Source organism: Perna viridis, chromosome 7 (genome assembly GCF_037379345.1).
Source record: "Perna viridis isolate PV_CMFRI_1.1 ecotype Kerala chromosome 7, ASM3737934v1, whole genome shotgun sequence".
In the NCBI taxonomy this organism is placed as follows: Eukaryota; Metazoa; Mollusca; class Bivalvia; order Mytilida; family Mytilidae; genus Perna; species Perna viridis.
In genome coordinates, this window is record NC_142451.1 from 47,030,891 (window position 1) to 47,056,915 (window position 26,025).

General features: G+C 32.7%; 1 protein-coding gene across 7 annotated transcripts; it reads right to left on the reverse strand.

Annotated features, from left to right (window-relative positions):
- Nucleotides 1-1,908: 1,908 nt before the first annotated feature.
- On the reverse strand, nt 1,909-26,017 carry LOC148612996 (integrator complex subunit 5-like). Of its 7 annotated transcripts, none has more exons than XM_088594948.1 (22): nt 25,929-26,017; nt 20,067-20,280; nt 19,649-19,752; nt 18,957-19,117; nt 18,533-18,625; nt 16,691-16,889; nt 16,076-16,193; nt 13,023-13,098; nt 12,619-12,710; nt 11,896-11,948; nt 10,706-10,842; nt 9,284-9,392; nt 8,596-8,780; nt 7,493-7,689; nt 6,591-6,709; nt 5,641-5,838; nt 4,977-5,236; nt 4,672-4,742; nt 3,960-4,108; nt 3,586-3,690; nt 2,734-2,776; nt 1,909-2,053 (listed from the first exon to the last, which is right to left on the reverse strand). In XM_088594948.1, the coding sequence occupies exons 2-22, from the start codon at nt 20,107-20,109 to the stop codon at nt 1,944-1,946; spliced, it is 2,622 nt and encodes an 873-aa protein (XP_088451074.1). In that variant the 5' UTR covers nt 20,110-20,280; nt 25,929-26,017; the 3' UTR covers nt 1,909-1,943. The 7 variants fall into 7 exon arrangements, with proteins under 7 accessions (XP_088451074.1, XP_088451072.1, XP_088451073.1 ...); XM_088594946.1 differs by lacking the exon at nt 25,929-26,017 and adding an exon at nt 25,447-25,591; XM_088594947.1 differs by lacking the exon at nt 25,929-26,017 and adding an exon at nt 25,438-25,528.
- Nucleotides 26,018-26,025: the final 8 nt, after the last annotated feature.

Consider the following 26,025-nt stretch of genomic DNA (forward strand, 5'->3'; position numbering starts at 1 on the left):
AAAAATTAGACTTCTTAGTTTGAGAAGAATGATAATCTGTCAGAAGATGAACATCAGTTTATTAAAATTGAAAATAATGGATAGACGGTTTCAAATGAGTGACAATGTACATTTTACAAATTAATACAAAGTTCTCATGTTGGTATCTCAACCTTTGCTGTTTCATTTTTCATTATGATGAAGTGATATGTATATACATTTTATTGTATATATCAAATGACAGATTTACATGTTCATTACTAAATAGCTTTTTTTTAATCTTATTACAGTATTGTCTTTTAGGGCCTATAGTTGACACTGCATTTCTGTCATTAATAAACTTTTTTAAACTTTTTTATCAATACCTTGATATGTTTTTAAATCATTTTATGTATTATGTCATTTTGTTACTTTCTTTGTATCATTGGTATAGCCCCGTGCAGGCCCGGGTGTTAAAAAAATAGGCCTGCAGCAGCGCTAAGCTTGTTGTAAAAGGCGACTAAATAGTGCTCAGAACCCTAGCCGGGGGCTAGGGCCCTCTGCCCACAGAGCAACTGGGATGTGTGTCCCAGGTGGTTGAATGGGGTACCCCTGGCGTGTTACATGCTGGGGTTGTCAGGCTATAATACGGAAAACCTGACTGCAAACCATAGTGGTGCACTGTGTTGGGAAAGATGCCACTTTCCTCGCATATTTAAGAACCTTACTGTGGTATTCTTCCGGAGTAGGAACCATAGGGCTCCGCCACAGGAGGCTAAATTGCCCAACCCTACCCACCTCTCCCTATTTCCAGTGGCAATCAAAATTTGTTGACCCCATTGTCCTCGTGTCCCATCTTTTTTTCATTTTATCACCAATTTCATGTTCGTCGTCTGAATATAGCTAAAATATTGCTGCTCTGACGTTAAACCCCAACAAACAAGTATCATTGGTATAAATTTTTAGTGTTGTGTTTTGTAGTTCTATTATAATAGGTGCTTTATAAATGGTGTATAATAAAAATGATAATACATGTAATAATAAAACCTACGACTACCTACCATGTAAGTTGCAATTTAATTCGACAAATTTTGTTTTCCATTCTCTTTATTCTAGAATACGTGTTGGGATGCCATCTCTTCAACTTCATCTTTCACTATTAGGTTGTGATGTATGAAAATGATAACTTCATGCATTGAGTTCATGTGTTATGTTTTTACACAGATGAAAATTCAGACAATGTTTTATCAGAACAATTTTATAGCACAATCAGAAGTGGGCAAATTCATTTCTTACTGGTTTTACACTGTTAAAGTTTCAATTAATGCAGAGTTCATGAAATTCTTTTGACCTGTCTGGCAAAAATTTGGCCGATCCTGTAAACATTTCCCTTCATTTTTCAATGAAGAACATTAGATAATTTTGGTTAATGTCATCAGAAAATAAATCCATCATTACAAAGGTCACAAAACTAATTTTAAGAAATCTTTATCTGAAGAAAGAAATATAATTTTAGAGATGATTGGAGTTGCCTCCCTTACACATTAATTACATTGTCTATAATCATTTTATGTATAATGTTGATCTATATGTACCAAATCAATTAAACCATCTGTGTTGTATAATGTAGGAAATTACTGGTCAACCATGGGCACTGTGAGTAGTTTAATGAAATATCTTTTATCTTTTTTTTTTGACAGAATTAAAATTTCTTTCACACTGCTGTAATACACAGGACTCGAAAAATATCTGGGTCATACGGAACATTTCATTTCGTCAGCCCTGGGATTGACAGTTTAGGACATGTTTTTGTGAACTCTAAATATGCACAGAATGCAAAATATGGAAATTGAACTTAAAAACAAGTTAGCCTTTACCAGTGAAAAGAAAGTACCTCAGTATCCATGTTTAATGCTTACAGTAAAGGGCAAATGATAACTAGGATACAAATAATGTTTACAATAAATTTTAATATTTGAGCATTATTATGTAGTAGGCATATTTTCATGAAAAAATCTTGAATAAATATGTCCCATTCTGTCAATATCTTTGTGTAGTACAGATCTAATGGCCACTGTATGTCTTGGTTCACACACTGAAATAGAGAATATCTCAAATTAGTTTCATATGTCGTCTACCCCGAACTTGACTTTTTATGAGCAACTCGGCAGATGTTTCTAGAGAAGCAGAAGATGCTTACCCTACCGGTGCATCTGGTCCATGCTCCCAGTTTTTAGTAGAGTCTGAGTTGCTCATTTGCTTTTGTTACTTTGTATGTACAATTTAAGTTACTTTATGTTCTTTGTTGTATATGTCTGTTTTCCATGTCTGGTCTTCGTCCCTGGATCACAATCATTTGATTACCGCTATAACCTTGGTTCCCTTGATTACTCTTGTACAGGGTACATAAAATAAAGCCCTTTGTTGGGACAATTTATTTTTTAAGCAATCTATTTTTAAGCAAAGTTGAGTGAATCTTTTCCCTGTTAATGTGGGTTCCCGTTCTTTAACAAATTTTTTTTTAAAAGTCTTAAATTACAGAAACAGTGGTTTTCCCCCACAAATCAATACTTTTGCAATAGAAAAAAGATGTAAAAATAGTTCCAAAGACACCTTTTTTTCACATGATAGAATAGTACATTCTTTTTTAATCAGTGAAAGATATCAGCTTGATTGTGGTCATTATTCAGAATCCTAAACATTAAGTTACCATAAAAACCGATGCTACTTCTAAAAATAAAGTATTTTCCTTATTATACTGTTTACAGATTATACCTCTTTTAGTAACTTCTTCAGGATCTTCTGTTGGAGGATTCTCCTACAATACCATAACATGAATTGATCAATCAAATAGACTTATGGAGGGTAAGGGACATAACTCATGAAATCAGCGATATGTTTGTATCATATTCAATTTCACCGAAGCCTCTCAAGCTTTTGTTTGAAGCAGAATGAAATGTATCCAAGTTAATTAGATGCTTACATACGATTGATGTAAAATGCTGAGTACAAACGTTCCAATGATTTTTAAGAGTTGTGTCCCTTACCCTAGGTCTACCTCCTCAAGCGCTCTGTACTGAAGGTTAAACTGTAAATAATGGTCAACTGTAAACAAACTTTGTAAGAAAAAGGAATAATCTTGAAAAATTAATCTGTGTGTTATATAATATATATTAAACAGACTGTTAACCATAAAAACTCGTAGCCATAAAATATTGAAGTGCAAAAACTCCTGTAAGATTTGTTCAATCAAAATGGTGGTTCAGTATGATCAACTATAAATAATGACCAACAGTCCTATAAAATTTGAACAAAATTTGTCAAGTTGTTTCCAAGGAGTTTCATCCACAAATGTGACCAGACAGATGGACACCAGCATTTCTATGTCCCCTTCTGTGTAGCGACGGGGAGACAATAAATTATAGTGACATTGAGTTGACATCCTGAAACTTTAAAATATAAGAACCTGTGAAAATAAGACAGTTTATGAAAGTAATTATTGAAAATAAACCTTCTTTGTTTTTCAAATAACTCATTCAGTTTAAGTGTAAATGATATATAATCATCAGGAGTACTTGTTGCTTGAAAACACATCAGAAACAGCTTGCTTGCACTATCTCAACATACCTTGATGTATTTCCACATCTCCACCAGCAATAAATAAGCTTCATATGAAGTGACTAGGGGAAATAACTCTGATATAAATTTTAGTGGTGCAGGCAGTAGTCGACTCTAAAAAATAATGTAATCATTATAATATGTCACACATTTTGTTTCCCAAGCAAAGACACATAATTATTTTCACAATACAATGTAAGATTTTATTATCATTTTCAAAACTTAAAAACCAATATTCTGAAACTAATCTATATTGTTTGTTTTAAATAAAACAAATTAACATATGTTCTGAAACTTTAAGTATCATTTCAATTAAATGCACTTAATTTTTCCAATGTTTGCATACACATCATAGTTATATTTACATTAATAAATCCACCCACCTTAGAAAGACATCTGACCAGTTTACAGCATGCTTCCATTTGCTTGGGAGAGTTGCTTGCCTGTTTCTCTCTACAGCTTTCATAATGATTCATCAGAGAGGCTGTAAGAGACTTTAGGACAGGTGAACATCTACACATGGCAACAGAGTCTGGAATAAAGAAAAAGCCTTGGAGCAAAAGAGCAAAAACCCTTACCACATAATAACATTTGAACACAAACACAAAGTATATATCATTATATTAATATGGGATATTTTTACTCTAATGAGTATGTTTAGTTTTAATACCACAAACCTTAAGTCTATAATTTGGAAATTATCATCACACAAATTTATTATTGCAACCTAATTTGTTTGGGCAAAGTTTCATTTTTCCAGATTTAGGAAATGTACATCACTACAGGTATAATAATTCCAAAGTTCAGGTTGATATTTACTATTATTGGAAATAAATTGTTATAATAATTAATTCATCACAATAGAATATAAAAAGGTTGTTTGTCCTGCTAAAAAAAAAGGAACAAATAATATGATCTTCTAAAACCACATGACAAATATGAACTTTAGAGTGATCAAAAACAACACATCATTTCACATTGTAAAAAATTGTTTATGTTGAACATAAAAAGAAGTTTTCAAAAATCATCGATGTTTTTTTTTTTACCATGTTCATGCATTGAAAAACATATTCACAATATTTTTAATAAACTTACTTGAAGCATAAAGATCAAGAACATCCCATAATACAGGATTCTCTTCAAATATTTTCCACACAAAAAGGTCTCTGTAAAAAATAAAAATAAGTGCCAACCTTACTTTGGATTAGGAAGAAAATGTTTAATGAGTTGACAGTTTCATCTCACTACATTTTTTTTATCCCAAATGATAAAAGGCAATAGTTCATAAGGTTTAGGAAGAAAATTAAAATCATTATAACAGTACATTACTTTTAATTGAATTTTGCTACAGTTTTGTATCAAAAATTGTTTCCATCGAACAAACCATCTTGGTATCAGACCTTTCTACTGTAATTCTAATGGATTCCTCCTCTGGCCAGAACCTATTGTTATATAATACATCAGGGGTAGCTAACTCTGTAATCAGACTTCCCACCATGCGACACATCTCTCCACCTAAAGCATTGTTCTTCTTCTGTGGAGGAACCATTACATGAGCATCAGTTTCCATTGGTGTGTGGACCTCATTAGAAATCTGGCCACTGGTTGATGAAGCTTTCATTAGCTCCATTAAACATTGTCTGTTTCTTACAACATGGTCCTATAAGAATACAAAAACACACAAGAATGTTCCAATATGACCAAAACCATGCAGAGAAATGTGAGGAAGTACATCAATATCAAATTTAATGCACTCACAAAGGTTAAATATGTATTTACATGTAGTTTATGCATGAACATGTAAATTATAAAACAACAAAGATTATGGTAATGATTAAAAAATATATTGATGAATGTAGATTTTGTAGCACAATAATTTAAAAAAAAAATGTAGCACTTTCACTACATATATTTAAAATTGGCTAGAATTCATGTTTCAGATCTTTCTGACTGACTGTAATAATATTTTTGAGAAAATCAAGATGCACAATGTGCTTGGAATTCAAAATGAAATTAAGCCAAACTGCAAACTAAAGAACTCAGTTGACATTAACATAAACATACCCTCTTCAGAACAGAAACACCTTGCTTTGGTTTCAGACCTTTACCAATGACCCCAGTATGGAAAACACTTGAATTTGACCTTGGTAATGTCAAGGACAATCCATGTTTCCTGTTTTCTTCATTCAATTTCACATAATCATCCTTGTCTGAGGTCTTGGAACCAGGACTGGTTTTAGCACCAAACAATGTAGCAATTTCCTAAAAAGACAATTTTATCAAACTAAAAAAAATATGTTTCTCTGAACTTTTAGTCCATTTTTTTTGTTTGGGTCATAGACAGGAAACATATATGATTCTGTTTGTTTGCTATTTTTCTTTAATTGCTAAAAAGGGAATTAAATGAATGAAGAATACAACTTTTAAGTGACCCCAACTTTTAATGTATGTTAGAGAACAGCAAGCATATGAAACTACATTTATAACATCAACATATTTGAACATATTTTAAAATATCAACTAAAAGCAACAGATTAACATTTATGCATTGTATTCAACCATTCACCATTTTTAATTCACAATTGACTTTTCTTCTCTTACATGTATGTACATTTTTGTACAAAGCGGCTTCAAATAGAAAAAATATCAAAATCAACTTTCCCTCAATATTTTTTTATTGTACAGTTTTGGTATTTTTCCTTGAATTACCAGTACAACATACTTAAATTTGCAATATTTATATGATTAGTATCTTTGTATTTGTTTCAAGTTTTCTTGCCTTCTTAAGTTTTTAAAGTTTATCATATACTGTTATTATCTTATGTTTTCAATACATTCAGTAGTATGGTTATTACGAGAAGGTAAGTGTATTACATTTATTCCTGAAGCTTTCTTATCCACCATAAACAAAAAGAGTATGTGATGAATAAATGACATAAAATCCAAAAATCAAACCCAAAGCAGGGGAATAAACGAAACAAATAGTATTGTGATATTTTCTATAGAATCCGTACCTTGGTAAATAAAGCTTCCACAATAAATCTTAGTAGAACACATTGTGTGTATGTCTGTGTATTTAACTGTTTAACACAGTTTTTACATATATTAACCATTTCAAACGCAGTTTTAGAATCTAAAAAAAAAAGACATATATTGTTTATATTAGAAAGATGTAAATCTAAAAGCATTTTGTACAGAAATAGAAATTAAAAACTGACACCAGTAACAACGCAACACTTATTAGAAAGTTATCAATGGTCATAAATATCACTACATTCTAAACTTTCAGAGTGAAAAGGGGCCATAACTCTAAATAACAAAACTATAATTGTGAGTGTTATTGACCATGCAGAAGGACCCATTAAACCAGTGATCACTTCCATTTTCAATCATGTGACAGCTGATCTGTAAATATTTTTTACATATTCCTTTGTTTTTTTTCATTTTTACACAAGTTTACTAAAAGTAAATTTTGTCTACCTACCTACAAAGTTTCATGAAATTTGGTGCAGTAGTTTCCAAGGAGTTACAAAAGTGTGAGGGACAGACAAATAAGACAAAAATGATATGTCTCCTCACCAAAGAGACAAAATATCTAAATATGTCATGCATTTCATTGCATGCAAACATTTAAAGTTTGATAATAAATGTTCAAGCGGTCACTTAAACATTTCTCAGAAACCAAAACTGTTCAGACAAAATGACACTCAAGCATAGAATATCAGGAACTCTGACAGGCTATGTCACCTTCTTAAATCTAGGTTTTCTTCAGCACTTGTGACCATATTTTTGTTATCCACTCATTCAATTAATTAACGTATTAATGTATGAAATTTGTAAACAATCAAGAGAATGTCACGCTGAGTGATAAAATGTAGGTTCCAGAATGTAGATATACATGAAATTTGTACATTACCCTCTATCTGGAGTATCCTGAAGAATAATTCTGATACAGATGAACAAAGAACTAGAGTGGTACGACTTGACAATGTCTGTGGTAGCTTGACAAGGTTGATAATTCTTAACATGGTTACAGCAACATCTAACTCGCTATGGGATAATACAGGGAGGAAACTCTCCCATTTCTGATGAATGCAGTACTGGTACAAAGATCTAAAAGTAGTAAACAAGAAATCTGTGAGTAATGGCTCACAAATTATACCCTTGCTTTCAATTACAACATAATTAACACAAACAAAGTCCTTGGTAAACAACAAGTGGCTGTAAATTTTTACGAGATATGGCATACATACCGAAAGAATGTGTTGAAATTTCAAGGTGCTGTGAAGAATGAAAGAAATTTAAAATTGCAAAAATATATTAACAAGAGATTGTAATCATTTTTTTAAAAAATTAATCCCACCATATGGCATACCTACAGATAAATAGTGTTAAAATTTCAAGCCACTGTGATGAGTAGTTGGAGAGAAAACTGTAACAGACACATGGAAACATGGACAAAGGTAAAACAGAATACCCTCCTCACCTTCAGAGCGAGGGTAAAATAAAATAATGCCATCCTAGGTATACCCTATTTGTATAGAAAGCTGATATCAGAGAGCAACCAAAAACTGGTATGTTTCAAATGCATTCCCCATCTTCACCATATTTATTCACATACAGATAACTTGAAATCAATCCACTTATTCTGATTCCAGATAGTTTTGATGAATTCAGATAGACATAATGATAGGAAAGCAAGGTAACTCTTAGATACATATACAACCCACTTGTTGACATATGCAACATTAATGTTCCTTTGAATTTTACTACTATAAAATTCTAAATGCATGTAATCTTAACGGTTTTTAGTTAAAATTCAGAGATTTAGAATAAAAGGTATCAGTTTCTGTAATGTTTGTATAGATACATGTTTTGTTTCATATCACATGGACAAGTTTAATCATCATAGTTAATACATGTGTTAGTTCAAGTGAACTTTCTTGTCTAATTAAAAACACCCTCTATTTATCAGTCTTTTTCTAAGATCATCAAATTGACAATTTCTTTGATAATTACCTTAATTCCTTGGCAACATGTGAAGAGCTCTCCCATTTCACAATTGATAGTAGATTTTCCAATAGCAGTTTAAGATTATCCAATCTTTGTGTACTCAATAAATCTATTATTTTCTGTACAGTAGATGGCAGTACATCTCCAAGCTTCACTTCTACAGTACTTTGTAAGTCCAAACTTCTTGACAGCTGTAAATTGAATAAAAAAATTTATAATAAGTAATGAAAAAAACTTCACATATGTAAAAATGATATTTTACAGCAGCAAGTCTACAGGTGAATGTTCCCTCAGGCTTGGAGCTGAACAGTAATTACCTCCTATAGAATTCTCACTTGGTAAATAACCAGCAACATCAAGTTTGAAATCACTTGACCAAGGACGAGTGACATACAAGTGCATTAAGTACAATTTTGAGGCACATAGCTGAGCTTCACCAGTGTAAACTACTGCTGTTTAATGGTACTTAAAATTACCTTGTGCATTCATTATTATTTTTTTTTTACCAAAAATTTGTACTTTTCTCTATTTAAGCAAATCTTGCTTATTAAAAATTTGGATGTGAGTTTTTACTATTGCAATATTTACTGTAATCCACTCGTGTTTTGGCCAACAAAAAAAATTACCATTACTTCTAAATTTATTTTACTTAAATATATTTTCAAATAGTGAAATTTCCATATTTTCACTTTACCTGTCTATGGTTAGTAGCCTCTGATAAGATACAAACAAGTATTTCTGATGTACATTCTGTACCACTGTACAAAGCAACATAGGATAGAAGTTTCATCAACCACAATGACCTAAAACAAAACAAGAAGATCTATTCATTCAAAATTCCAAATGACACTGGAAGAACTAAATGCATTTCCTTGGTAAAATTATCCAGAAAACCATTTTCTTTTAGCCATCAGAATGCACTGACTGTATATGCAGTCACTCAATGGTTATAACTTTTCACTGGAGAGATAACAAAAGTTAATTTTTTTAAGTTGCCATGATACTGAAGAAGTCATAGATTTGCTATGATGTCACCTGCTCTGGGTGAAAAACAATTTTGTATTGAAATTTTTTGTAACAGTAAATAGGAATAAATAGTGCTTTGAATCGACCAAACACACAGTTTCTCAGGTACTTCAAGCTACTTTTTTATAGCAGCACCGTTTAAAACATTTTTACCACTGCTGTCAATTTGGTTTTTTGTCCAAGGAAAAGTAAATATTCAACTGAATATTCTATAAGTACTGCTGAAATGAAAAGAAAATTATCACTATATCAAGATGACAAAATTTAAAAACCTCAGTCCTTGCCTTCAAATTTTTTGTCCAGTAGCCCTTTGGGCTAGAAAGTTTGAATTTTTGGTTAGCCCGAACTCAAAACTAATAGCCCGAAAAATTCAGAAAAAAAATAAAGAATTTATCAATGAAAAATGACATGCAAATTATCCAAGGAGTTTGATTGACATCGCTAAAATTTCAATACCGAAAACTATCGACGGACAACAACGACCCTCAAATCAAAATAAGAACCACGGTAATTTTAATTTGACAACTAAATATTATATTGTCCTACAAGTATTTGTGAAAGATTTTATTATATAAATCGATTAGTTTTTATTTAGTTTTTTATAGTAACTCTAACATAAAATAAATGTTGCGGCATATTGCTGTTTTTAATTAACACCCGGTTTTCAGATATCGTCAGGTTTAACTCGGAATGATTTGACACGAAAGGACAAAAGGTCGCGAAAGTAAATAATGACAAAAATAAACATTAGTGACATTGTCGTAACTCTGTAATTATATTTCGGACAGAATGTAAACACAACAACATACTGTAGGTCATTGAAACACTTTAATCTTACTCCTTCACAACTCGAATCTGACTAGCCCGGTCGGGCTACGGACATTTAAACTGTACTAGCCCGAGGCTGATTTTACTAACCCCGGGCTTCGGGCTAGTGGCTAACGTCGAGACTGAAACCTGACTAGAATAATCAAAATTTACAATGTTCTATGATCTTGGAATCAAACTATAAAGACAAGGACTGTTATTGAAATTTCAAAAATGTTATTTCTAGATATCTAAATCCCTATAATAGCCATAGAAAACTTACACCATGCCATCACTTTGCAGTAACATCTTTGTCAGGTCTTTGACCTTTGGGGTCAGTGAGGCCAGGAAAGGGATTTCTACCATACCATTATTCTGTCTATGGTACACTGAGGTCTGTACTTCTCTTAGTAACTGGTCCTGACAAAAAAACGTTATTGATGTAACAAAGACCAAATATTTCAAACTTAAATTAAGTTATTAATATCAACCACTTTATTATGAATACTGGACATGACTTCCAACCAGCAGCACATTGAGTGTCTTGAAAAAAAAAGCAGCAAACTCTCACTCTTCTAGTTCACCATTGTTCACTCAAGGTTTACAGTGGGTTTTGTCCTGTTTGTTTTGTGTGTAAGATCCTTTATATTATTTTTATTTGTTCTCCTTCTTCCATCCTTATTAAGTTTCTGACAGTTTTTCCAATAGATTTCCCCTCCAAGGATACATTGGTGTTTCTCTTCTTTTATGAATGGCTGTATGTATTTTAAGTCCATCTCTTATCATACACATATTTTTATAAGATGATATACATACTTTAAAGAAATACAGTATAAAATTTTATCCCATTTCTTCTATCAAATTCAAAGTGGAAAAAATATAAACAACACTGCATTGGCATCCACATTTAATCAAGGCATTTACCTTGATGTAACTAATATAAAATAGTTGAAGAAAATAGTGAAACCTCTCTAGACTGAACCCCTTTTGGACTTTAAAATTAGTTCAGTATAGACATGTGGTTCCAAGGTAATTAAAAATGATATAAAGGAAGTAAAAAAAGAGTCTGATTTAGAAAGGTTTTTAGATTATTCAGGGTTTACTGGTTTAGAAAGGTTTTTAGATTATTCAGGGTTTGCTGGTTTAGAAAGTTTTTTGGATTATTCAGGGTTTGCCTTAGACAGGTTTCATAGTATAACGAGAATAGGTATAGTGTATATGTCAAAGAGAAAACAGCCCCACCGGGATGAAGATGTCAACCCAAGTAGTATTTTTCAGTCTTCTCTCTCAGAAGATTTATCATGTTAATAAAAGTCTCAATCACCATTTACTGCAACAATTAGCAAAACTTGAACTAATATCTATAGGAATACAGAACATCTCCTTTATAGATAAGTTATAAACATAACTCAGAAGATTTATAAATTTAGATATATCCTAAGTAAAACAATTACAATATAGTAAAATACTTACAATGAGAAATGCACAAGTGTCCTGTACATCCTGGTGTATCGTATCAGCTTCACCTTCAGTTAAAATAAATAATTTATACACAGCTATCTATCATAACCAAGGAGAAACTATACTTATAGTTTATAAATATAACTTCATTAATAACAAGATGTACTGTGAACTATTACTTACTTATAATACCCCCCTATTGTTTTACCGAACATGACTAAATTTAGAGTTGCATGGGTAAAAAAAAAAAGAACATTCTGGCATTAAAAAGTAAGCTTTTGTTGAAAAAAAATTGGGAAAAATGACCATATTTGTCACAAATGGACATTAAAACAGGTAGAAACATAGACAGAACCACAAACTTCCGGAACAGGTCTTCATTTATATTATGGTCAACTGGTATCAACAGGTGTAAGAGCGGTGACATTGCAATGCGAGCCATGGGGACAGGAACTTGAATCAATTACGACTAAGAAGTTTTTAATGGTCAAATAATAGAAGCATTTCAGATATTTTTATGTTTGGAGATGTAATTCCACGTCACTAATCTAAAATCCTTTCTTTGTATAGTAAAAATAGTAAACCCATTTCCACCAGATTCAACATAAATGGTTCATGTGAGAGTCATCTATGTTCAACGAGCCAAAGTCAGAAATGAAAATTTAGATAACAATAAAAAAAAAAGATGACAAAAAATGTATCACAAAATCATAAAAGTCTATTATCATTTCGTACCTTTGGGAATGGCAGCATTCAAGAAGAATTGTAGAACCTGATAAGCTCCTACATCACTCTGTATCACTAAGTGTACAACAAGCAGAAGGAAACTGGGAAGAAAACATGTATGTTGTACATGTACATAATTCTGATAATACAAAAGTAAATGTGCTGGTCATATCTTAATGCTTCAAAAACATTTAGATTTTAACTTTTTATCATTTTTATATGCTGTTTCATTACATGCTAATACATGTATCTAACACTTTAGTCATCAATTACATGTAGTTTGTTTGCTATTATTGTTTAACTCACATGTAACAATGCCCTTGATCTTGTCAACAATATGCTAAGTGAAAGTAAATATATCTTAATTTCAGCTTATTTAATCTTCCGATAATGGAAGAAATAAAATATTTTACTTTTCATACTCCTGATGACTTGTACTTTTCCATGAAGATAGTATTGTATTCATCTGGTTCAGAACCCGTGGCGTCACTGAAAATAACACCAAATACTATTAATCCTTGGTTTTGTTTTTCAATAAAACTTTACTGATCATAGCACGGATCTTATTTCTCAATGAACACCATTCAATTTCTTTATGAATCTATGATATATAGAAATAGGTGAAGATTTGTCTTTCCAAAGCCTACTTTTCTGATCATAGCACGGATCTTATACCTCAATGAACACCATTCAATTTCTTTATGAATCTATGATATATAGAAATAGGTGAAGATTTGTCTTTCCAAAGCCTACTTTTCTGATCATAGCACGGATCTTATACCTCAATGAACACCATTCAATTTCTTTATGAATCTATGATATATAGAAATAGGTGAAGATTTGTCTTTCCAAAGCCTACTTTTCTGATCATAGCACGGATCTTATACCTCAATGAACACCATTCAATTTCTTTATGAATCTATGATATATAGAAATAGGTGAAGATTTGTCTTTCCAAAGCCTACTTTTCTGATCATAGCACGGATCTTATACCTCAATGAACACCATTCAATTTCTTTATGAATCTATGATATATAGAAATAGGTGAAGATTTGTCTTTCCAAAGCCTACTTTTCTGATCATAGCACGGATCTTATACCTCAATGAACACCATTCAATTTCTTTATGAATCTATGATATATAGAAATAGGTGAAGATTTGTCTTTCCAAAGCCTACTTTTCTGATCATAGCACGGATCTTATACCTCAATGAACACCATTCAATTTCTTTATGAATCTATGATATATAGAAATAGGTGAAGATTTGTCTTTCCAAAGCCTACTTTTCTGATCATAGCACGGATCTTATACCTCAATGAACACCATTCAATTTCTTTATGAATCTATGATATATAGAAATAGGTGAAGATTTGTCTTTCCAAAGCCTACTTTTCTGATCATAGCACGGATCTTATACCTCAATGAACACCATTCAATTTCTTTATGAATCTATGATATATAGAAATAGGTGAAGATTTGTCTTTCCAAAGCCTACTTTTCTGATCATAGCACGGATCTTATACCTCAATGAACACCATTCAATTTCTTTATGAATCTATGATATATAGAAATAGGTGAAGATTTGTCTTTCCAAAGCCTACTTTTCTGATCATAGCACGGATCTTATACCTCAATGAACACCATTCAATTTCTTTATGAATCTATGATATATAGAAATAGGTGAAGATTTGTCTTTCCAAAGCCTACTTTTCTGATCATAGCACGGATCTTATACCTCAATGAACACCATTCAATTTCTTTATGAATCTATGATATATAGAAATAGGTGAAGATTTGTCTTTCCAAAGCCTACTTTTCTGATCATAGCACGGATCTTATACCTCAATGAACACCATTCAATTTCTTTATGAATCTATGATATATAGAAATAGGTGAAGATTTGTCTTTCCAAAGCCTACTTTTCTGATCATAGCACGGATCTTATACCTCAATGAACACCATTCAATTTCTTTATGAATCTATGATATATAGAAATAGGTGAAGATTTGTCTTTCCAAAGCCTACTTTTCTGATCATAGCACGGATCTTATTTCTCAATGAACACCATTCAATTTCTTTATGAATCTATGATATATAGAAATAGGTGAAGATTTGTCTTTCCAAAGCCTACTTTTCTGATCATAGCACGGATCTTATACCTCAATGAACACCATTCAATTTCTTTATGAATCTATGATATATAGAAATAGGTGAAGATTTGTCTTTCCAAAGCCTACTTTTCTGATCATAGCACGGATCTTATACCTCAATGAACACCATTCAATTTCTTTATGAATCTATGATATATAGAAATAGGTGAAGATTTGTCTTTCCAGAGCCTACTTTTCTGATCATAGCACGGATCTTATTTCTCAATGAACACCATTCAATTTCTTTATGAATCTATGATATATAGAAATAGGTGAAGATTTGTCTTTCCAAAGCCTACTTTTCTGATCATAGCACGGATCTTATACCTCAATGAACACCATTCAATTTCTTTATGAATCTATGATATATAGAAATAGGTGAAGATTTGTCTTTCCAAAGCCTACTTTTCTGATCATAGCACGGATCTTATACCTCAATGAACACCATTCAATTTCTTTATGAATCTATGATATATAGAAATAGGTGAAGATTTGTCTTTCCAAAGCCTACTTTTCTGATCATAGCACGGATCTTATACCTCAATGAACACCATTCAATTTCTTTATGAATCTATGATATATAGAAATAGGTGAAGATTTGTCTTTCCAAAGCCTACTTTTCTGATCATAGCACGGATCTTATACCTCAATGAACACCATTCAATTTCTTTATGAATCTATGATATATAGAAATAGGTGAAGATTTGTCTTTCCAAAGCCTACTTTTCTGATCATAGCACGGATCTTATACCTCAATGAACACCATTCAATTTCTTTATGAATCTATGATATATAGAAAAGGTGAAGATTTGTCTTTCCAAAGCCTACTTTTCTGATCATAGCACGGATCTTATTTCTCAATGAACACCATTCAATTTCTTTATGAATCTATGATATATAGAAATAGGTGAAGATTTGTCTTTCCAAAGCCTACTTTTCTGATCATAGCACGGATCTTATACCTCAATGAACACCATTCAATTTCTTTATGAATCTATGATATATAGAAATAGGTGAAGATTTGTCTTTCCAAAGCCTAATATACTTATGGTGGTGAAACTCATAAAAAAAATTCAATCCAGTTCCTTCAAGAAGTAGTTGTAGTTCATCAGTATTTATCAATGATCAGCCTGATATTTTTGACACTACCAGTACTACATGTAATACCTACAGAACAAGATCAAGAGATTTTGAAAAGAGGATTATAGTCTACCATTGGTCATGTTAGCCAAACTATGCAAGAATTTAACAAAATTTTAACCCAAAAAATAAGTTCCAGCTCCTGGAATACCCCTATATATCAGCTTAATACCTACAAGCTTTAATGAGATCTGTAGTGAGAATGTTGAGTAGCATTGGAGACATTGATGCCAGCTTCAGTAGAAATGGTACTGTTGTCTTCTTAATCATCTCACTCTCAGTTCCCATACTTCCCTTCAATGCAAATAATAATGAAAAAAATCACATAGAAAAATGTTTAAGATGTGGAACACTGCTACATTTAGTTACTTCTTTGATGGGATGATCATTTAAAGTGATTTATACTTAAAGAAAAAAAGGCAAAATAGTAAAACCCCTTCAAAACCTTGGAACGCCTGTATAAACTAGATCTCTTCTGAAGTTCCTTGTCTCAGGTCTAATTCACTTTGAACCTGTGAAAATTAGACACATGAACAAACCGAACACATTTATAGTCCATCAAAGGTTTGATATATACAGTTTCCTGGTACAATGATTTCAATGCGCGAAGCAGGTAAAGAATATTAACCCAAAACCACATTGAAAATAAAAAGTTCTTTAATATGAAGTTTTTTAAGTCTGAAAAATTCCAAAATCGTTTGCTTGTATGCCATCAGTATTTTATGAAACCATATTAACACTATAATTGACCAAAACTTGATGTATTCTATTCATGGTTTGTGCGATCATACCTCAAACAGTTTCATTAAAGCATTTCTGATATCTTGTCCATGTTTGGAAGCCAGATGTCCAAGTATTCCCACAGCAGATGCCATTTTTGGTACTTGTTCTTCAAACATATGACCATCTGATGGTTTAGTGCCATGTTGGTAATAGTCCTTTAATCCACTCATCAGCACTCGAGTAATTATTGTGTTGGGAAAACAGGATCTACAATTTACAAGTCTCAATAAAGAAATTTATGATACCTATCATCATATACTCCACACTGTCACATAATACTACTAGTGTTCACTAAAGATAGTTTTAGATGGGCACATGCACCTTGCCATTTTTTTCATTGGTCTTATAAATGCCTGCTTTTTTCTGTCAATTTCCCAAAATAGATGCCTGATGGCAATGCTTACATGAAATTTACATCAAACATGCTACACCGTCCTTTTTGACCTGGATTAGCCTGCCCTTTGATAAATTGTAGGAAACATAAACTACCAGATTCAGATCCAAAATTTTGAAAAAGAAGTGTTACCTGATATCATTTGGCTTTTTTTCCCTGAATTCAAGTGTTTGTGTCTTGTTTGTTTAACCCATAGCAGAAACACACAAGTAAAGTCAGAGCCATTCAAAAGGAATCAGGGAGGTTCTCAATCTTTCAACCTGCGTATTACCCATAAAATGTGATGAGGTTTCTCTTTACTTGTACAGTGAAACCTCTCTAACAGAACCCCTTTGGAACTGAAAGTGTTCTGTTCAGACAGGTGTTTGGTTTACACAAGTGAAAATGGTAAACAACTGTCATACCAGTTCAGTTTAGACAGGTTTAATGTTATTAAGGTTTTGGTTTAGACACTGAAAAAAATTATTCATTTTGGCTCTTTATAAAAACAAACTTAATTTCTTCTGCAATTTTAATGTAACAGGTTTGCCTGCCCACCCAACAACTCCTAGGCCTGCCTACCCAACAATTACTTGGTCTGCCTGCCCACCCAACAACTCCTAGACCTGCCTACCCAACAATTACATGGTCTGCCTGCCCACCCAACAACTCCTAGGCCTGCCTACCCAACAATTACATGGTCTGCCTGCCCACCCAACAACTCCTAGGCCTGCCTACCCAACAATTACATGGTCTGCCTGCCCACCCAACAACTCCTAGGCCTGCCTACCCAACAATTACATGGTCTGCCTGCCCACCCAACAACTCCTAGGCCTGCCTACCCAACAATTACATGGTCTGCCTGCCCACCCAACAACTCCTAGACCTACCTACCCAACAATTACTTGGTCTGCCTGCCCACCCAACAACTCCTAGACCTACCTACCCAACAATTACTTGGTCTGCCTGCCCACCCAACAACTCCTAGGCCTGCCTACCCAACAATTACATGGTTTGCCTGCCCACCCAACAACCCCTAGGCCTGCCTACCCAACAATTACATGGTCTGCCTGCCCACCCAACAACTCCTAGACCTACCTACCCAACAAATCCTAGACCTGCCAGTCTACCTAACAACTCCCAGACCCGTCTGTCTACCCAACAACTCCTAAGCCTGCCTGACTACCAGGCAACTCCTAAGCCTGCCTGCCCACCCAACAACTCAGAGACCTTTCTACCCAACAAATCATAGACCTACCTGTCTACCCAACAACTCCTTGGCCTGCCTGCCCACATAACAACTCCAAGGCCTGCCTACCCAATATTTCCTAGACTTGCCAGTCTACCATACAACTTCTTGGCCTGCCTACCCAACAACTCCTAAACTTGCCAGTCTACCATACAACTCCTAGCCCTACCTGCCTACCCAACAACTCCAACTCCTTACATGTTTTCATATTGTAACTGTTCAACTTACCCAATATGAGCCACTACCCAGTCAAAATGTGGACTGTACTTGACTGATGCTTCTAACAATGAGTCAACACATACTTCAGGAGCTCCTTTTACCCTAATATAGAAATTTACTCTTTAATTCATGTCCAAGTTCACTGAAACTAAAAAGTTATTTTTCTTGAAGAGGTAGATTGCTTTGATAACTTGTTTATCATCAAATTTCATAACCTCATCCTAAATAATGAAGCTTATGTCATGACATATAATCTATGTGGAAGCTAATTGGATAGTCATTTATTTTTGGTCCAGAATGTCTCTCAAAGATCCAGACAATTGTTTAATGTACCAACTGTATTTCAGCAATAAAATGTTCTGTGATTTCTTTATCTGTGCATCACTATTAATATAGAACCTGCCTGATCCTTGCTTGGATCTGTTACACTTACATAGCAGCAAAACATTCTGTAGCTACTTCTATCAGTGACTTGGTTGGTTTACATGTCATCCATAATTGTAACAGTTCATTCAGACTCCCTGAGTGTGGAACATTTCTTGATCTTTGTTTTGAATATTTACTGCTTATGTGTCCCAATAGTTCTAATGACCACTACAAAAAAAGGACATTGCAATGGCATGTAATTAATAATATCTACAAAAAAATTCACACTTAAACAATAATACGAAGGTAATTTTAATCATATGATGCTCAGTTCATATGACAGTTCTATGATAGTTATATGATTATCATATGATTCTCATATGTTCATTTTGGCTTGAAAACATATGATAATCATGTGATATCTACATATGATAGTCATATGATTATCACATGATTTTCATATGTTCATTTTGGCATTGAAACATGCTTATCATATGATTACGAAAAACATTTGACATCACATGATAATCAAGCAATAATCATATGTAAACAGAAACATTATCATATGGTGGTTGATTCATATGATCATAATATGATTCTCATGTGTGACACTTTTGGATGTGTATCAATTTCATGGTAAAACAATTTTTTGTACTTAGTAGAAATTCAAATGGTGGATTTTCTTCATTTTTCTACGATAATTTAAAATTATGTTGGAAATTCAGCTGAATTGATGATTGGACATGTTTCGATACTCACTGCTGATATTATTGGGGCCCATGCAGTTGGGTTTGTTTTGATAAAGTTGAACAGTACACCACAAGCATCCTGTATGACTGTGTCCAGTTGTCCACTTGATTCTTCTTAAAAAAAACATGTATATTCATAGTTCAATTCATAACTTCGAAGACAAATCCATCTTTGATCACTCAAGGATCTTGCTTCAATTAATATGTTAAATCTTACATGTTAATTAGATAATGCAACCAACATTTACAGTTTGTACTAACAATACAAAATTATTTGTTTGCAGTTAAATACTACATGTAGTAATGTAGTGTACATTAATACAGTGTATCTAAAATAAGATTAAAGTTCATAGATAATTTAACTGTGTCTCAATTTTTCTTACTTCAAGTTTATTTTTATCTATACATTGTACATGTATGCTTTTTACCCATTTCTTCTTGACTGAATTCTGTTAACTGCATTTGTTTCATTTGAATCTGAACTGCTTCTTCAAACACATTACATAAATATTCCAAAACTGCATGTCTAGCTGCAGGCAAAGTTTGTAGTAGGTACAATGCAGATTTGGTCAAAGCCTGACTGGTAACTTGTCTCTCACGATTCACTCCTTGTAAGAACAGTCTAACCTCTGATAACACATCCTAATTAAAAGAGAATCCCTTACCGGTACATATATTTTCAAAATCAGAAAGCAACATTCAACACCCTAATACATTGGTGATACAAGTAACACAACTTTATTTTCCTGTAATTTTTAAATTATAATGATATGATAAATACATGTAAATCAGATACCATTTTCTGGGTTTAAATCCTATTATTCAAACAAAAAATAGTAAAACATTGAAAAATAAAAGAGTGTTAATTTCCATAACAACAAACAGTATACTAAAAAAGTAAGATAATTCTAAAAATCCCTCAAAGAGACTTTGAGTCATTGTACAATGTGTTGATTAATGGTAGGTCAGATACATGTAGCAGTACCCCATATTCAAATTATGTCTATCAAAATCAGAGAATATAAAAATGATGACACAAACACACCCACAATATTCATGCATTTATATAAGTAAATCCTTAACAAACCAATAGGATTTACCATGTACTAGTGCATAAGTCTTAACTAAGCTTTGTGAAACAATGCCCTGGGCATCATTTCACAAAGCACTCGTAAGACTTGCATACATGTAAATACTTAACAAACCAATAGGACTTACATGTACATGCACACAAGTCATACATAAGATTTGAGAAATGATACACAGGAAATGTTTTCAATGGTCAATACATAAATTTCCTGTAAGTTCTTTTTCTTCAGTTCATTTTTGACCTTACATTACATGGGGAGGGTTAAGACCTTACAAAACTAAATTAACTCAATTGTAGATTTCATGTGCCTATCCACAATCAAGCGGTCCTACTAAACAAAGAGTGGTAAAGAGCACAAAAGTCTGGTGAAGACTGGTACCGAAATATTGATTTATTTTATTGAATAAAAGTTTTTTTGTATCTATACAGTGTTTATTTTTCTATGTGACCATTGAAAATAATATATCAACTACTATTCTGGATATTTATTCATAGATCTGCATCTAGACATCGTCGCGCGATCAGTTCGCAAAGTCTGGTGATGTGAAGGAGTTAAATAGCTATTTATTTGCATTTAAATAAACAAAAACAATGATGTATGGTATATAACTTGTTATGATTCAAAGTTATTTTATTAAATTAACATGTCTTTTTAAGTTTAAACATGATTTTTGGAGTATGTATTTCCACTCGTAGGCTGTTCAAAATGGAGACTAGATAAATAAACTAATAATGTTATTGTGACGGTGAGGAAACGTAATTAATCAGTAAATAGATTCAAATGTCAAAATATCCCATCTATTTTTTGTGGTAAATGATATATTATTTACTTTGTATGTATTAATAAATGCTACCATTGGTAATATGTGTTATAGTATATGTAATATTCAACCATTTCGTAACATCTTGATGAAAAGATAAACGGAATTTCTATACTTTATTTATTAGAAAACGAATATCAAACATGCTAAAACAAACGAAATAATACTTAATACTTAAAAAGTTTACAAAACATGGCTAATTTAATTTGTCTGACATATGTCTTTTCTGCTTCTTTGGTTAAATGGACACCGTCTTGAAGAAATGCACTCTCCTTAGGATTTATAAGTCCTCTTACTTTCCAAAACCAACTCTGTTACTGTTTCTAAATTTGTCTTGTAGTAATCTGTTGATAGAACTTCTTTTTTCCTCATAAGCATCTGTTGTCATACCCCTTGGTTTAAAACCTGGGAATAAGCTACTAATTATAACTTCTCCAACCCCGTACTGTTGAATTAATGTCTCTACAAAATTACAAATGCGACTAAAAACAGTATTTGCTGATGATGGGGTCCACCCCAGTTGCTGTCACAGGCAATGGGAATTGCCTTTTTAATGCTATTTCGGTAGCATTATTTGGCAACGAAAATGCTTCATCTGAGCTCAGATCGAAGACATTTTTCTAGATGTTAGAGAATGCTGTGTAATGCATTCATTCAAAAACACTTATTCCAGACATATGCCCGCCCTTATCTGATTCCATTACACACTGTGCACAGACTGGTAGTTGGTCGTGTGCATTGACCATGCACGCTGCCAGTAGTGTAATTGGTAGACCTATAAAGTCTGTGTACCCCGTTGTTAATGGACCCTCAGATCAGTATATTAAGATCTTGAACACATCCTTTAAGCCCCGTAATTCAAGATCATGACATGAGCTTAGCATCATGTGGTCTGGTGGTCACACCATTGGCACTCTTTGGAGGCCTACCCACTTTGTCCCCCTCATTCCTGATACGGTTGACTGTTCCCCCATCTGCATAAATGATTTTGCACAGTTTCCATCGTGAGGCAAGGAGGAAGCTACTTCCACACCTGCCAAGTCAGCTGCACCTGTTGCTCATGATTCAGTAAGCAAGCCTTCAGTAGACACCGACTCTACCATTAATTACTCCGATATTACAGACCCCGTACTGAAGGCTACCATCACTTCTTTCATTCAGTCTAACCAAACTGAATCAGACAATGGTCACACTGCGACTAACAAAAAACTTAAGATTACTTAAGTTTGAAAATAAAAAACAATATATCGTGTCATTGTCATGAACTAAAACTTTAAACAGAATTAAATGAACTTAATAATAAAATAAAATGAAATGACATGACATGACAAGAAATGAAATGACATGACATGACATGAAATGTAATAAAATTAAATAAAATGAAATAACATAGATTGAAATGAAATAAATCTAAATAAATGATTCATTAAAATAAAATTGAAAGAAGGAAATTTTGACTTACGTAACGGATATTTATTCGCCTGCAAGACAGGAGAATAAAAGACTTTACATACGGCAATACTTTGAATATTACTTATTTTTTTTCTGGATATAACTTACTCTATGGACATTTATTCGCCTTCAAGACAGGAGGATAAAAGACATTACATACGGCAATACTTTGAATATCACATTTTTTTCTTGGATATAACTTACTTTACGGACGATGGAGAGTAAGAGACTTACAATACGGATTTATTGACAGAAAAAGAGAAAGTAAATTAAATAGTATGTCCCTCTGGTCAGCAATTGTATGAGAAAAATATCTGAAATATGAAATTCTAATTTATAATGATAAAAAGATTGATTGATATATCAGGACCTTCAAAAATATTTAAAAATAAAGGGAGGGAGTAATGGTGATCTCCATATATTGATTGATTGATGGTCCATGAAGTTCAATTCTCCTACTTGCATTTCAAAAACTTACACAACATGTATATAGTTAAAATTACTTAGATTTTTTTTTACATTACTGTCTACAAACAACCTTTATTCTTCTGCAAGACAGGAGAGTAAAAGACCTGACATACGTTTTTTTTTTTAAATAGAAATGATATAAAATAATTTTAGATAATTTTTTAGGTAAATAACAGAAAAAAATGAATTATCAATGACTGGCTAATTGAGTATTCATCAAGTTCAACTTTCCCCTTAAATTTCTCTTTGTGGATTTTAAATTTTTTAAATTATTTTATGATTGAATATTCCAGAATAAATTTTCTATATGAAACCAAAATTATCCGACATAAAAAGAAATGAAGGGAGGGGGTATGGTTGATCACCGATACTTTGGCTAAAGAATTTTGGGGGCCCACCCCCACACGTTTCATAGCCTTGACGTGGGGGGTCTTCCATTATTTACATAATTACTATATGTAATGGTTGTCTAATATGAACACTGCCTGGATATAGCCTTTTTGCGCTGATCGGGCTTAAAACACCACTAATTAATAAATCTATTTGAACATTATGTTTTTTTTTTCATCTCCATTCCGAATCCACTTTATACTTACTCTATCCTTTGTTTACAAAACATATGAAAATGACAAAATAACATGATTAAACTACAACTCGCATAAAAACAATATTACACACTGAAATTGTCATGAATTATGTACCTCAAGACTTTACGGCCGCCATGTTGGAGAAACGAAACTGTTGAAGTCGTGACCGTATGTAAATAAATATCTACAGAAATGCACCAAAAACATTTATTTTAGCTAAAAATAAAAGAATATCACTATATAGATACAAAGAAACTTTTATTCAATAAAATAAATCAATATTTCGGTACCAGCCTTTACCAGACTTTTGTGCTCTTTACCACTCTTTGAGAGAGATGTGTCTTAGTGTCGTCATTGTATGTTATACGATGGTGTATTTGTTCCGTTTCACAATATCCAATCCTTTTCCATTAACTGCACTTGATTGAAAATTTCACCCACTTCGTGATGAAATGGGGGCCATATTTGCCGAAAGGTAATGATGAATCTTAAAGAGGATAAACATAAAAAATATTACCTTTTGTGGGAAATTTTCCATGGCAGTTGCCATTTTTTAAATTCTAAATTTAATCAGTTTCGGTGAACGCCTCTTTCCGGAACATCACACTTACTTTTTATATTTAACCGAATCAGTTTTTATTGGATGGTGGTATTAGGTATTTCTTTGTGATATTTTAAATGAATGACCCAGAAACTGACAAAAAAAATCGATATAATCAAATTAACGAATCAGATGGAAATAATAGTGGTGTTTTAACACTATTTTTGTGGATTATATGAAATTTAGAAATGTTTTTTTTTCACCGTTTGCGTACTAATTCACGGTCAAGCATGGAGTAATTTCCTTTGACTTTTGAGCGCATTTTCAATTGATTTTATTTTCTCTTCCTTTGAATCATGCACATAAATTTAAAAATCGATTTTAGTTTTTACTCACCGCGACATAATGTGAAAATGATAAATATTTACCAGTCCGACCAGTCCAGTCCAGTGCCAATGATTGGGATGGCAAAGAGAACCGTATTACTTGCACCAATGCAACGTTAAGAATTGAAATATGGGCATTTGTTACATGCAAAGCAATTTTTTTTGTTTGAATACAGTATTGCATGGACTTCTTGTTTTTGTTTTCTCTATCAAACATGTATGATACTGTATATTTCATGACGATACCAGGATACTTAAAAATCAGTCGAAAATTAATTTAAGTGTCCGTGTACAATGTCCGTGTACAGCCACGCACAAAATCAAAATGAGGGCCACATTATACCAGAAACAATATCGATTAAAAATTTCGAACTTTGCAATTGTAGTTTTTAAAGTACCGACCACAATTGGTTCTATTTCTTTTAATCGGTGTTGTGAAGTTTGCGAGACTTACATAACTCACTGATTAATAAATTGAATGACTATAGTTTCATCTGCAATCGCACGTATCTAGTATTCTTAGGCCTGCACCTGAACTTGTTTACAAGTCATGCATCGAAGTCTTCTTTGAAAAGTCAGTAGAACTAAGGACAGCCGACCGAAGTTGGACAAGTTCATAACAGTAATATCGATTTTTCAATTAAAATTTCTGCATTCTGTAGAATTTCGATTTAAATTTCGTTCATATTATAGATGTAGTTGTATTGTCCTTCCGGAATTGTATTGTGTGTTGCTTAATCCCAATGAGTGTAATCATTCAGATAAGATTACTACAATTACAATGTGGAAATATTGGCTGCATACCAAACACGTGATCGTACAACGAAATTGGAATTATTCATTTTATTGTCTACTTTCCGATTCTAACTACAACCGCTCAAGATACTAAGTTGAAACTGCTAGCTACAAAAATGGATTCGGGCTCGCTTATTTATTCTAGCTTACCTCATAGTACACAATGAATTATAACAACTTTCGTTTAACATCAAATACCTGTCCCAGTTGAGGAAGTTAAACACAGGTGACCGGTTGACAATTTTCA